A 15,376-nucleotide genomic window follows, 5' to 3' on the forward strand; every position below is an offset into this window, starting at 1 on the left:
ACTTCTTCTTTTATGTTCTGGGAATCCTCGGAGGAGGCTGAGTAGGCATCTTTGACTGTACAGGCATGACAGTATGGAATCACCCCTGCTTGCAGAAGTGTTTCCCCCTACCAGAGGCATGGTGATTAATACTGGCCAAGCGTGGTTTCTCGTTTCGTGTGACTCGACGCTTGACAGAAAAAGCCAAAAACCAGTTTATGAATCCACCTTGGGTTGAGTATATCGAGAAGGTTTACGTACAAAATCGTTTGGGTTTGCTGGAAGTGAAGGGACACCACATTTTTAGGTTCACTCACGTTTGCTTCGAACTCTGAGCAAGATGAAGCGGATTTAGCAAGGGAGAAGAATTCTCGAGTACAGAATTGGGACCAAATGGAGAATTTTAAGGGGAGAGGAAAGAAACCAGCAAAGCAGTAAAATATGTAGTTGGGATGCTACTGCTGCTGCACAGTTGTTCTCGCTGTCACAGAAGATGGGTGGCTTGGTGCATGCAGGGATTGCGTTTTGGTTGTGTCTTGGCACCCCATTGCAGCAGGTCCAGCAGGACCTTCTGTTGCTGCTGAGCATCTGCAAGTGTGTCTCTGCTCCTGCTTTCGTTTTCTGGTCTAATTTATGTTGTCTCATTGCAATGGTGTCTAGCTTAGGTGCTTCAGTCCAAATAAACTGCTCTGAAACAGACTTGGATTCGATGGATGGACCACTCGATGGATAAGGAATTGACTGGATGGTCGCACTCAAAGAATTGTGGTCAATGGCTCAATGTCCAAGTGGAGATCAGTGATGAGTGGTGTTCCTCAGGGGTCGGTATTGGGACTGACGCTGTTTAACATCTTTGTTGGCCACGTGGACAGTGGGATCGAGTGCACCCTCAGCAAGTTTGCTGACACCACCAATTTGTGTGATGTTGTTGACACGCTGGAGGGAAGCGATACCATCCAGAGGGACCTTGACAGGCTGGAGAGATGGGCCTGTGTGAACCTCATGAAGTTCAACAAGGCCAAGTGCAAGGTCCTGCACATGGGTCAGGGCAATCCCAAGCACAAGTACAGGCTGCGCGGAGAATGGATTGAGAGCAGCCCTGAGGAGAAGGACTTGGGGGCGTTGATTGATGAGAAGCTCAACATGAGCCGGCACCGTGCACTTGGCAGCCCAGAAAGCCAACCGTGTCCTGGGCTGCATCCAAAGCAGCGTGGGCAGCAGGGCGAGGGAGGGGATTCTGACTCTCTGTTCCGCTCTCATGAGACCCCCCCTGCAGTACTGCCTTCAGCTCTGGGGTCTCCAACATCAGAAGGACATGGAGCTGTTCAAGTGGGTCCAGAGGGGGCCACAAAGATGATGCGAGGGCTGGAGCACCTCTGCTATGGAGACAGGCTGAGAGAGTTGGGGCTGTTCAGCCTGGAGAAGAGGAGGCTCCGGGGAGACCTTCCAGTACCTAAAGGGGCTCCAAGAAAGCTGGAGAGGGGCTTTGGACAAGGGTGTGTAGTGACAGGACAAGGGGCAATGGCTTTAAACTGAGAGAGGGGAGATTTAGATTGGATCTAAGGAAGAAATTCTTCCCTCTGAGGGTGGTGAGACACTGGACCAGGTTGCCCAGAGAAGCTGTGGCTGCCCCATCCCTGGAAGTGTTCAAGGCCGGGTTGGATGAGGCTTTGAGCAACCTGGTGTAGTGGAAGGTGTCCCTGCCCATGGCAGGGGGGTTGGAACTGGATGATCTTGAAGGTCCCTTCCAACCCAAACCACTCTGATTCTGTGACAAGAAGGAGAGGATCGGCATTATATAGATCACCAAATGAACTGGTGTGTAAAACTGCAACGATAATCAAGATGCTGGGCATCTACGTGGGCTTTTCTGCCTGTCTGGGACGCAGTAGTTTTTCCAGCATCAGCTGTCATGGATGTGTCAATCTGGCATCAGTCATGATGTCACAGGGGTGTTATTTCGGGCACCAGCAGCACGAGGCTGTTTGCTGCTGCAGAAGGGAAATTCGGAGAGCTCTCGTGCTGCGATCAAGTGGTGAAGTATGTTTAAATTGGCCGTTTCTTTATCAGATTTTCCACATTTTATCTATTTCAGGAATTTCTGCCCCACACGGTATGTGTTTTGGCGTACCGGTGGACGGATAAATCCGGGCTCTGTTGGGCAACGGAGCCTGTTATAATTGTCTGAGGATTGGGAACGCGGAGAAAGTTTCGCTGTTTTTGTAGTCTCTTGTCTGGGTTATGGGATGTTATAATAAAACCAAGTGAACTTTGCTTCCAGAATTGCCCCTTTAGCAGCCTCAGCACTGACACTACTTTGTTTTTCTCCAAATCAGCCAATATTTGGCAAACTCCCTCCCTGATTTCAGGCTTTAGCTGTCACAGATTATTTACGACGGGCGCTGATGCTTCCAGCGGACGGTTTGTTTTGGATTTTTGCCGCGTGTTGCTTACGCTGTCCCTGAAAATGAAAATACCACAATGGGTCTTTCTGAATGGAAAAATAAGAAGTGACATGGTCAAACCCCTCCTTTTAAATCACCTTTCCGAAGGTAGTTGGAGCATCCTCGTGTGTTTGATATCCCTGACAGAATAAGACTTGCTAAAAAATTCAGCCCTCAATGCAAGAGCACCCGCTGTATAGGTTCATATATATGTTTAATTTGAGAAAGCACATTTGCTACCAGGGTTTATGTATATTAAAGTGTGGTCAGTTTATATATAATATATATACAGATTAAGTAAAAGCAAACCACTATTTACAAATCTAGTGTTTGCACGCACTTAGTTAACCGTCATAATTTCAGTGTGGATTATTATTTATTATTAGTAATTTTAGCTGGATTATTACTGTGACTTTTCTAAGGGCCTCTGAGTTCCTAGGAAGTATTAATCTATTTTTAATAATTTTAATTTTTAATCAATTTTTATTTATTTTTTAAATTTGTAACCTCGAGTTGGTTTGGGGATCATGGTTGTTACATTGCAAGTAGAATTGTGTCACGGTAATAAAATTTGAGGCAAATCAGTGCGCAGGGGCAATTTGAATAAGAATCTTCATTCAAGTGTAGAAAAAGGAAAAGGAAATATTAGACTGAACATCATATTGGCTTGAAATATCATATAATCTGCCACTCGAGTACGGAGACAGGCGTCCCCTTTCAGTAAGATAGTAGCTTTTCCTTTCTTATCTCAATGACCTGCCTACTTAGATGTGGCGTAATTTTTATCTTTCATTCTTTTCGTGTTCCTATTTAATTTCTTGTGTCCAAACCCCAAAATATTGTTCATTTAAAAAGTCATGGCAAAGCTAATGTGACAGCCTGCTTGAACAGTTGTCATCAAGAGAGCCACTCTCCCTGACATATGCTAATTATGCGTATTTCACTGCAATGTTTTCTCCAAAATGCTTTGAAAACTCGGTGTCCTCAAGAGACGTGGTTGATGTGGAGCAGAGCCAGGCTCGTGTGCATCAGGGATTGGGACACCACTAGCAATTATCTTCATTAAGGTCTCTTTGACCCAACGTAATACCCGAGACATGTTTAACGTTATTAAAAGCAAATCCTGTGGCACGCCTCCTGTGATTTGTAAGGCTCAAATTAACACCTCTTTCCTTTCTGACCTCGCGGAATTTCTTAGTCGTTAGTGGAAGCTTCTGGCGATTGAGTGGTTTTGGGGAGGACTTGGCTCTTCTGCGTTCCCAGAGCTTCTGGGGCTTTTAGCATCTCCATGAGGTTCATGCTGGATTCAACTTGTTTGGATGCAGAAGACACAGATGTTCGTTATTCTACCGAGTCCATCCAGAACAAGCATCTATAGAGAAGTGGAGAAGGCTTTTGGGTAGGTGGGGTAGAGCAACCTGATGCTTTATAGAGAATTTATTGAGCTTGCGCGTATGTGACAGGAGGAAGGAGGTAGAAGGGAAGGTTGGTTTGCTCAAGGTAACCAACTTAAAAGTTCTGTTTGTGGTTCTTGTGTGAGTCTTTGATCCGCTCTGATATCTTGAATAAAAATAGCCTGCTGTTTTGTAAGCTTTGAAGTAAAATCTCGATGAGGAATTATCTAGTTTAAGTGTTGTGGGTTTTTTTTCTTTCTTTCTTGAAGAAAAGTTGATGCTGGAGTCGCAGAGCTGGACAAAAGAAAGCCCAACCCAGCACTTAACTGACATCATCCCTGCTGCATCCATGCCTATACTAAACGTACAGGAAAGCAACTGGAATGCTTCCCAGTATATAATATATGTCCTGCTGCCAAGCAATACGCCGTGAATCCCTGCCAGATGTATTTCACTGAGACATATTAATTTCTTTGCTTTGGATAGTGCATGGCTGAGGATAATATACTTAATGAAATATTGGAGCGAGAAGCGTTCTACAACATAAAATAATGCTTTTCCTTTAAGGACCTGAGAAATGCTTGGAGTAAATGAAACAAATCTGTAAATCCCAGCCTTGCGTGGATGTAGATGAGGCTGGGCTTGGACTGAAGGTCTTGAATCTGGCTACTTGGAGAGGAGCACAAGGACAGGGCGACCATGTGAAATGCTTCCTCTGAATACTCTTCCAGACACTGAGTATCTGGAGCTCAGGAGCTCCCTAAGCTTGACATGGGTTATGACTCACGTTTTTGGACCATTCTTGAGCATTTTGTTGATGCCCTCAGGGAACTGTCACAGTCGTGAGGTCTTGCTCCTGTGGGGCAGTGCTCAAGGAAAAGCTCAACGTTACACGTACCATTAGGATGTGCGCCACGTAAACTTTTATCTGTGTTAAATATCACCTGGTGCTTTATTGCCCAGGTCCTGGCTCTGAGGGTCCTCTGCATTTCTTCGTAGTTACCTTTTGTCTTTATATTGAAATCTCTCTTAACATCTTCAAGGGGAGTTTTGAGTTTGTTAGAACCAGTTGGTGGAGAACTGAGGACCGCTAACTCTGGAATCACTTTTGTTTGAGGCTGGTGTTGGGGTGTCTTCTCCTTGTAGAGATAAAGTTTGAGACATTATCTATACGTTTGATGTTTCAACACCAGAAATCTGCATTCTCTGTTTTTTACGCAGTATGAGAGAAATGAGAAGTGTGGTTGTGTGAGTGGGTTGTAAAACTTCATATCTGATGTCAGATACGGACACCTTTGGAAAAGTTTAATGTGGTGGGTGGAAAAATGCTGCTATTTGAATCCTGATGAGTTGAGAATCTCCTGGACAGGAAGAAAAATGAGTTTATTTGCCATCCAGGACCATGGGATAATGTATGTAGGGCAAGAACCAGGTCCACAGGGGAAGATGATGGTCATTTTATCCTAGTGTGAAGCAGCTAAGATTGGAGGGTGTTGTGTACCACACACCCGTGAGTAGTAGTTGTTTCTTCTCACAGTCTGGATCTTGGAGCAGCTGTAGGAGTAGGTGAATTCAGTCGATACAAGGTCCTCATCTCAGGAGTGTTGGAGCCTGTGCAGGAGTCGCGTGTCCGTTGACAATGTGAGAGAACTTGGAGCTTGTGACCGCTGAGTAATTAAATTTTTTTTTTTTTAAACTTGTGACTGAACAAATCATTGTGTTTCAAGAGTCCTTCTGAACGTTGTTCAGGAAGGCCTTTGAACTGGCAAAGAAAGCGTCTTCCTTTCAGTTGAAGTATGCCTTTAAGGTGGTGTTTTAAAGTTGGCTTTGGTTTTTGTTTGTTTTTTAAACAAAAAAAAACAACATCTAGAAAATATGTAAGTTATGCGTATGGAGAAGTCAGTGTTGGGAAAGTCAAGGGGTGTTTTCCAAAGTTGCAGTGAGCTGAATGATGCTTTCCCTAAGTTGGCATGAAGGACGCAAACATGGACATAGAGGCACTAACTCTTAAATAAGTTATTGAGGAGTATGAGAGTTCTCTCTTGCCCAGAGAAGTGGCTGCCCCATCCCTGGAAGTGTTCAAGGCCAGGTTGGATGAGGCTTTGGGCAACCTGGTATAGTGGAGGGTGTCCCTGCCCATGGCAGGGGGGTTGGAACTAGATGGTCTTTGAAGTCCCTTCCAACCCAAACCATTCTATGAAGCGATAAGGCTGTAGGAACTTTTGACACGAGGACAATGCCGCTCTTGGTTCAGTGTGCTCTCTGGTACGTCGCTCCCAAAATAGCGATTTTATTCTTTGTAAAACACTGAAAACCAGAGGGTCTATTTGAAGCTTTGGTGCCTCAGAGTCAAGCAAAAATTAGCAAAAGCTTGAGGTGCTGTGGGTGGTTGTGTCTGAGTAGAAGGGAGCCTGAGGTGGCTGCTGTTTGTGTGTTAAATATCTTTCTTTATTACAGCTTTTGGTGCGTTAAAACGCTGCTCTGTCTCCAGATGTTGGTTGGGAATCATCATTTGCCCTCTGAAGGTGATTGGCATCATCACTTGAGTTGCTCCATTGCATCTCATGGTGCACGCCAACCGTTTTCAAAGGATCCCTCCCAAGATAAAACGCCTAACCTATTTTCATTTTCTTTTTTTTTTTTAGCGTTGCCAACATGATGACCTGACACCATTCGGGACGATCCTGACTATGCAGCGCAGGTACTGATGGGAAAGGATCCAATATGAGTGTAAATGATGTTGGAGGAAGACGACGCTTTGAGGATAGCGAGTACACGTTGCACATATACCCCGGGAGCATCGCAGAAGGGACTATCTACTGCCCCATCGCCGCCAGGAAAACTTCCACGGCCGCCGAGGTGATCGATTCGCTCATTAATAAACTTCAGCTCGAGAAAACAAAATGTTACGTCCTTGCCGAGGTGAAGGAGTTCGGTGGGGAGGAATGGATCCTCAACCCTACGGACTGCCCGGTCCAACGCATGATGCTGTGGCCGCGCATGGCCCTGGAGAACCGCATCAGCGGCGAGGATTATCGCTTCCTCCTGCGGGAGAAGAACCTGGACGGGTCCATTCATTACGGGAGCCTCCAGTCCTGGCTGCGGGTGACGGAGGAGCGTCGCAGGATGGTGGAGCGTGGCTTCCTTCCTCAGCCGCAGCAGAAGGACTACGATGACTTGTGCAGTCTGCCGGACTTGAACGAGAAAACGCTCCTGGAAAATCTCAGAAACCGCTTCAAGCAAGAAAAAATCTACACCTACGTAGGCAGCATCCTCATCGTTATTAATCCGTTCAAGTTTCTACCTATTTATAACCCCAAGTATGTCAAAATGTACGACAACCATCAGCTGGGAAAGCTGGAGCCCCATATTTACGCTGTGGCAGACGTGGCTTACCACGCCATGCTTCAGCGGAGGAAGAACCAGTGCATCGTGATTTCGGGAGAGAGCGGGTCGGGAAAGACACAGAGCACCAACTTTCTGATTCATCACCTCACCGCCCTCAGCCAGAAGGGATTTGCCAGCGGAGTAGAACAGATTATTCTTGGAGCGGGACCAGTGCTTGAGGTAAGACGAAGGCGATAGTAGCGTGGAAACCTTTTAACGGTGCCAAGAAAACCCAACCCAAGTAGTTGGGCTTTTATTATGACACTAACCTGGGATTGTCTGGTAAATACTGGTAATAAAGTTATGACAGTATTAGCAAGAAGACAAGGTTGTGTTTCTGCTCATAGAATACGACCTGCTTCAAAAAATAAGGAAAAACAAGAGTAGAGCAAATGGCTTGCTGACAAAATTATTGATGCTTCGTTTTCTCTCTAGTGTTTCTTAATACCGGTGTATCTCAGTGGTTCTTTTTCGGTTTGAAAATGGAAATGCAAAAGCCTTTCTCGAATCAGCGGTGCCCTTTCTTCATAGGAAGGTATAAGATAAGGTATATAAAATCTCTCTCCTTCATCTCTGCAAGGAGAATTGATCGCACGTGGTCTATCGGTAGTGTTGCGTTTGGGGAGGTTCTGCGCGCTCAACTTCATCGAGCTTGGGGAATAGATCAAAGATAACTTTCATGGCCAAAACTTTGTTTTCTAATCCCAAGTACTTGATGTGGCCGGTGCGATTGGTTACTTTATGAGGACTTCTCCTGGGGAGGAAAGGAGGTTAGATGAACTGCACCATTAATTTCACAGATACGAAACTATAAAGTGGGACACAAGCGTTCATTAATTGATTTGCCTTGAGCTTGCGCCGGAACTCTTTGAAATGGTTTTCCTTGGACCTGCCCGTTTTTCTTGTTGAAGAGTTTTTCGTTCGTCGAAGCCCGTCTGCACGTGGGTGACGTGAGCACCAGCTTGAGCTGTGCCATCGTTCTTTGAGGCCACGGTGCAGAGAGGTGGCTTGATGGTTGCGTTGTCTTCTCTTCAAATAAAAAGTGGGTTTGACTGTGTTTTCTAAAGGTAGTAAAACCCATCGATTTTGGGGGGTTTGCTTTCTGTTTGGAAAGTTATTTTCAGCAGTTGTAGACAAAGATATGTACATTCTGTGGCTGTTCCATTAATGAGTGCGAGAACTTGGGTCAGCTTCAATTACCAGCAGAAGATTTGGGAATCAGAGGAAGGACTAGCGCTCCTGGATGTCTCCGCTAAGGATAAGCGAACAGTTTCATTTTGTTGAAATGAAAGTTTCAAAAAAACAAGTTGGTTTTTTGTTGGTTTTTTTCTTCCTGTTATCACATTGGGTAGAGTGGACTGAGCTAATTTAATCTGGAGTTAGCAGATGATTAAAGTCATTTGGGATGGGCTTTGCCCTGAGAAGCAGCAAAGCTGTGTAACAAGCTGCAGATAAAGAAATTAAAAAGCCTTTTTTTAAATTTCTTTTTTTTTTTGGTGACTTTCTATATGAAACTGTGTGTTAATTCTTTCGAAGCACACAGGCAACCGGACTCCCTATCCTTGCACGCGACAGGGTTTCTCCTGTTGTTGTGCAAGAGATGACGGAGCTATTTCTTGCTAGAGTCCATGAGAAGGTATCAGACCAGGCTCTGGTAGTCTGCAATTAGTGGTTGTTACTGCCATCACCCCGTTAGGTGACCACCTTAATTGAAGAAAACAGGTATGAAAATTATCGCGTTCCACCTTCAATCCTGTTATTTATTTGAAACATTTGCGTGCCCCATTGGTTTTTGATAGGCTTTTTAATGTATCTTCTTGGACCAAGGTCCACTTGATAGTTCTCTTAAGGAGAGTCAGAGGGAGCATCTCTGTCTAGCTTAGATTTCCAGAGATGGAGAAGAGACGTCTCCATGAAAAAGAGGGTAGAAGGAAGTTTTGGGAGTTGTGATTTTTGTGGGAGTACTGCGTTCAGCTCTGAGACCTCCAACATCAGAAGGACATGGAGCTGTTGGAGCGGGTCCAGAGGAGGCCACAAAAATGATGTGAGGGCAGGAGCACCTCTGCTCTGGAGACAGGCTGAGAGAGTTGCGGCTGTTCAGCCTGGAGAAGAGAAGGCTCCGGGGAGACCTTCCAGCAGCCTTCCAGTGCCTAAAGGGGCTACAAGAAAGCTGGAGAGGGGCTTTGGACAAGGGTGTGTAGTGACAGGACAAGGGGCGATGGCTTTAAACTGAGAGAGGGGAGATTTCGATTGGATCTAAGGAAGAAATTTTTTACAAAGAGGATGGTGAGGCACTGGAACAGGTTGCCCAGAGAAGCTGTGGCTGCCCCATCCCTGGAAGTGTTCCAGGCCAGGTTGGATGAGGCTTTGGGCAACCTGGTGTAGTGGAAGGTGTCCCTGCTCATGGCAGGGGGGTTGGAACTAGATGATCTTGAAGGTCCCTTCCAACCCAAACCGTTCTATGATTCTTAAATTCTATTTTTTTCGGGAATAGGTAAAACAGTCCAGTTTCAAACCTGCCTGAACACCACAGATTGAAAGTCCACCAATGTAGTCCCTTAAATGAAAAACCGTTCCACCTACTTGAAAGATTATATTTTTTCTTTTTTTCTTTTTTTGTTTTTCCCCCCAAATACAGACTTAACAGTCATTCCTTAAGGTCAAACAAGCTTCTGTCCAGAGACAAGAAATACAGGATGCCCGTGAGCTGCCTGTTTCTTTGCTCATCTTTCTCTGCTTGCTCTTATTCCGTGCTATCGAACAGGGAGAGAAGGTGCCAGTGATTTCAGGATGGGACAATTTGAAGGTCCCTGGTGATCAGGATCCCTGTTGTTTTAAGATCTGAAGTTGAAGTCTACTTGGATGGCGAGCAACAGCTCTAAGGCTTTGGTGATGGCCACTAACTTCTTCCTGGGGACCGCTGGATGTGTTGGGATTAGGTATGGAGGAGAGACGTGCTAAACCTTCTCGCTTTCCTTTCGCAAGATCTGCAGCTGTTTTTAAGGAAAAAAAAAAAAATCATGGTAGATCTGAATCGTATCTTATTTCTTTTGCTTTTGGAACAGAAGTTTGCATTCCTTCGCTCTGGCAGCCGGGCGGCTGCTCTTGCGCTTCTCTCGCTGCCTCCGGGTCATTCGGAGAAAGTAAGGGGAATCCAGAACTTCTGCTCTGCCAGCGCCCGGCCCAAATAGTCACAAATCACCCAGGCTTAAAGATAAGATGCGCGTACTTCTGCTTTTCCTGCCTTTCCTGAAATTTCCTAAAAAAGGGATCTTTGCTGAAGATCTGCTGTGAAGGGCTGCGTTACCCTGCCGCCCGTTTGCAGATTGGACCTTTCGATTCCTTGTGTTTGTGGTTGAAACACACTTTTTCACGACTCCGTAAGTTTAGTTGCCATATTTTTTTTTTTTTTCCTCTTTTTCTTCATTCTCCTCACCTCCTCCAGACTCCTCCTTGGATCCCCTTGTTTTCCTTCTGCGTATTCAAAATGAAATGGTGTTCAGCTCAGATGTGACTTTTTTAAGAGGCGGGGACGTACCTCGTCGTGCCCTCACTTCTGATTTAGGGAACAGAACGCAGCAAATCATTTACTCGGACCCGTTAATCTCTTTTTCTTTCCCTGCTCACAAAATGTTTCTGGTAGCACGAGTCTTTGCACCCAACCACCCGCTCCTGGGAATGCCTTCGCAGTCGTGCTCGCACGGCAGGAGCGGAAGCGGAGCGAAATTAAGATTTTTTTTTTTTTTTTTTTTTTTCCCCTGCAGCTTCGCTGTTTTCCTAATTTACCTTTCTTGAATAGCCTCAGGCTATTGTTTGGGACTTTTGTTTTTCCTTGCATAAGATTCCTGTGAATCTTGTCCAAATTGCACTTTTGGGGCCGGCTGGCGAGGTGTTACTGCCATCTAAATGTGGGATTATCGTCCAGCGGTTGTGTGGAGTTAGAGCTGTGTACTGAGACCAAACGTGTCCTTTTAAAATCGATTTTGTATAATTCCTGTGGATTTTCATTTTCCTTAAATGAGATTTAATAGGCTTGTTTAGTAGTGATGCTCCTTGGAATGGTTGCAATATGCCTTTTTTGGTTTGTGATAAATGATTTTCTGAAATATTTACATATTTATGTTACTTATTCGTGATAAACAATATTACTTAACTACTACTACCTACCTACTACTTAACTACCATACTTATTTTTCTAATAACAAGGTTCCAATTGGCTTTAAAAGGTGATTTTCTTTATTTTTTTTCCCTGTTTTTTCCCTATTTTCTTAGAAAGCATATTTTTCCCTATAGAACAGTACTTTTTCAGCACAGTATCCACAGAGCTGAACATACCAAAATTTTCCTCTCTGGTTATTTGGTTTCAAGACTGAGCTTCTCACATTCAATTACTTTATGTGGCGACCAGAGGAGGTCTCGCACGTGCTGCAATTCTGCTGTTTCTGATAAACTTCATGCAATACTGTAGGTGAAAACTTCGTTACGCTCAGCTTGATGCTCCATCAGAGACCCAGAGTGCATGACTTTGCTCCACGTAGGTAGTTTGTTTTTCAATTAGATGCCAACCCTGATACTATTTGAGAAAGCCTCGAGGAATCGTACCGGTCAGGCAAACACTTTACTCCAACAATCAGTGCTTATTTTTGGAGAGGGGAATTCAAGGAACTTCCTACAGGCAATTTATACAGACCAAGAAGTGTTTCTACTTCATTTCTAATTCCAAAAGCCACAATTAAAGTTTTGCTCTAAAAACCCCAAAAAAAGTCATTAGCACAGCACTTCATATTAAGGGTGGTGGGACACTGGAAGAGGTTGCCTCGAGAAGTTGTGAATGCCCTATCATTGGAAGTGCTCGAGGTCGGGTTGGACAGGTTGAACAACTTGATCTAGTGGAAGGTGTCCCTGCCCATGGTTGTGCGGTTGGACTAGATGATCTTTGAAGGTCCTTTCCAACCCAAACTATTCTGTGAGTCTGTTAGTGGTCTACCTGAAGAACTGTGGTTTAGCCACAGGGCTGATTTACCCCATAGGTAGGTAACTTGTTTATGTGAACTCAGGGCAGGGTTTTAAGAACCTGTTTTCTCTTGAATTAGATTATCTAGAAGCAGCTCGATGAACTTTCTATTTGGAAGCCCAGCTTGTTTTCATAGGCTTAAATCTTTAGAGGTGGGATGTTGGTGTGCTGTTCCCCAACCCTCTCGAGGATCATCACCCTACACCGGTGCACGATGCTGCACATGAGCATCCTCCTCCGTTCAGCTCAAAGCAAGATACAAACCATGCTTCAACTTGGCTGGAGAGGTTTGAATTCGTGTTAATTTATTAGGTCATGTTACTTTTTCTTTTTAATTCTCAACAGACGTGCAAAAGTAGCAAATTTCTGCCTGGCTCAGGTATGCCCGAAGGTCCCCAGACAGGTATCGGATGAGCGTAGATCCAAAGGAACCTGCACCAGATCGTTTTATCATCCGTAACGTTCCCAACGTCTCGTTTGTCGCAAGGAGCACTGCGATGGCAACTGCAAAAACCAGACATGTTTTCCGAGCAGCTGTTTACACGTGTTGTCAAATGTCCCAGTGGGGATTTCTTTTTGCTATTATTTTTTTTTTCTTATTTTTTAAAGCAATTGAGAAATGTTTCTGTGACAGGCTGAGGAACGGTGCCAGTGGCAGAGGGGAGTTGTTGCTGTCCTTAGCAGCTGATACGCTGGAAAAAAAGAAAAAGAGTTGATTGCTTGAATTGCTTTTGAAAAAAAAAGCAACTATTTGCATTCCCAATAGGTGGTAGTTTGCATAGAAACCTTAGGAAGAGCAACTGGAGTTGCTTTTTAATTTTCTGGAGCAATATTACACAGTATCTGTGTTCTTCTTGTATGGGGAAGTCATATCTTCAATCTTAAGGTCTAGAAGTCTAAAAACTGTTTTTTTTGTTTGTTTTTTTTTTTAATCCTGATTGTTGAAGGAAAATATAAGCAGCAACGAAAAGATATTGGATGTTATTTGATAGGATTTTGCTGTGGTAACGTACAACCTGCCTCCAGCTGAATCAAGCTCTGGCAGCAGCAGCAGCTGAAGAGTTGGCCGCTGTTAGGTGCGAGTGAAAACGATACAGCGCTGCCAAAATTTCAGTCGATGCTGCTGAACGTTTCCAGAATCCAACAAAGAGCTATTGAGCTGAGGTTAAAAAAAAAAAAAAAATAAATAAAATCCATTAACTAGAAGAATCGAGCATGTCCTGGACTTTCAGTCCGTTCGACTGACGTCGGACAACACGGAGGTGCTAGAGCTTAACCGTGCCTGTATCCTCCACCGCTTCTCCCAAGGGATTTGGCCGGACGCGTTCAAGACCTGTAGTAATCCCAGGTAGGACCCAGCTCCGGTGACAAATCCCGCTCCGTTAACTCCTGCGGTGCGTAGCCAGGATGAGGCGATGCTGGTTTCATGCAGCAAATGGTGGTGCAATATTCCCCTGCGAGAAGAGGCATTCTCAAAACCCTCTTCTTATTTTTACTTGGAGCAGTGTTAATGGGAGGTAAACTTTGAGTATATTCAGATTTTCTTTTCCTACTTGGAACAGTATTAATGAGAGATAAAATTTTAGTATATTCACTTTTTTTTTTTTCTTCTTGGAACTGTGTTAATGGGAGGTAACCAAATTTCATTAAAATAGCCTTAAAAAACCCCCAATAGATCTGATTTAGCTCATGAAGTTCTTTCCTAAATCACTGATTTTAAGTCTTTCGGTTGTGTCTCATGGCTCCAGAGGTTTTATATCTGGAAAATGGATTTATGTGAAGGGGAGAGGGAAGACTCGTTACTCTGCTCGTTCCTTTCGATCGTTTTTAACCTATAGCACGGACAATTATTATCGATCTCCTCTGTGGTCTGTGTTTGGGGTAAGTGTTGAAGGATTTTTTTTTTCTGCCTGGCGATTCTTCCCTCCCCAGTGCACGGAAAGGTTAGAGAGGGAGCAGGGCACAGAGATTATCCAGATGATGCCTAATGTGGGAAGAATTTGTGCAGGCCTCCGCCGGCAGCGGTGACACAAAGGAGTCATACAGCAAGGCTCAGGCACCAAATGCTTTTCAGCAGCGCTTTCAAAACGCTGTTATTCTTTAGTTGGGGATATTTTACAGTTTCAGGCTCTGGATCAAGTAGAGTCTTGTTCATCTGTTTCTCTGATGGCTGAATTATTCAGAGTTTTTTTTTTTTAAAGGCTTCCTGTAATGTCCACGTTGACTGTATCAGTGGCTGAGTTAAATTTTTTTTTTTTTTAATTATTTTCTAGCTTCAGCGAACATTTTTGTCGCCACCAGATCCCATTTATCATGCTTAAATGACAGAAATGGTTATTTCTGACCCGAGAGGACTGCAGGAAAATGGGTTAGTTATTAAAGCAGGTTTATGTGAAGCTACTTTTTCTCCACCCTTAAGAATTAGCAGCTATTTTGTCTCCAGGAGGGAAATGCTAAGTAAAACCTTGCCTTTGCTGGGTGGAGCACTTGCCTCACAGGGAGCATTTTATTGAACCTACGCATCCAGGCATCCCATCTTTTTCCTCCCTCCCTCCTCGCCATCTCTTTTTGGCAGAGTTGTTAAATTTTGCCATTTGTTCTCGTTCATACCCTTCCATTTTTATCCTTTTCTTTGGTTTTCTTTCACTGATCTCTCAGGGTTTCCCTTTTCCCCTCTAGTGATCTGTATCTAGCTATCTGTTTTATAGGTGTCTAGATATTTTGTACCTAGAGATCTAGATTTTATAGATGTCTAGATCCCCAGATATCCAGACTTTATGCATCTCCAGATATACGCATATCTGTATTTGTTTTAGATATTTATCTATATAGAATCATAGGATGGATTGGGTTGGAAGGCACCTTCAAGACCATCTAGTTCCAACCCCCCTGCCATGGACAGGGACACCTTCCACTGCGCCAAGTTGCTCAAAGCCTCATCCAGCCTGGCCTTGAACACTTCCAGGGATGGGGCAGCCACAGCTTCTCTGGGCAACCCGGTCCAGTGCCTCAGCACCCTCTGAGGGAAGAATTTCTTCCTTAGATCCCATCGAAATCTCCCCTCTTTCAGTTTAAAGCCATTGCCCCTTGTCTGTCACTCCACGCCCGTGTCCAACGCCCCTCTCCAGCTTTCTTGTAGCCCCTTTAGGTACTGGAAG

At 44.4% G+C, this 15,376-nt stretch overlaps 1 protein-coding gene across 4 annotated transcripts in view; it reads left to right on the top strand.

Annotated features, from left to right (window-relative positions):
• The first annotated feature begins 6,541 nt into the window (after nucleotides 1-6,541).
• The window catches only part of MYO9A (myosin IXA), a 156,282-nt gene continuing 147,447 nt past the window's right edge, over nucleotides 6,542-15,376 (top strand). For all 4 annotated transcript variants that reach the window (XM_086620015.1, XM_086620018.1, XM_086620017.1 and 1 more), the window contains exon 1: nucleotides 6,542-7,384. In XM_086620015.1, the coding sequence (XP_086476141.1) occupies nucleotides 6,542-7,384 (843 nt within the window). The remainder of the gene's footprint in view (nucleotides 7,385-15,376) is intronic.

This window comes from Tauraco erythrolophus, chromosome 14 (assembly GCF_009769465.1).
Source record: "Tauraco erythrolophus isolate bTauEry1 chromosome 14, bTauEry1.pri, whole genome shotgun sequence".
NCBI classification, from domain to species: domain Eukaryota; kingdom Metazoa; phylum Chordata; class Aves; order Musophagiformes; family Musophagidae; genus Tauraco; species Tauraco erythrolophus.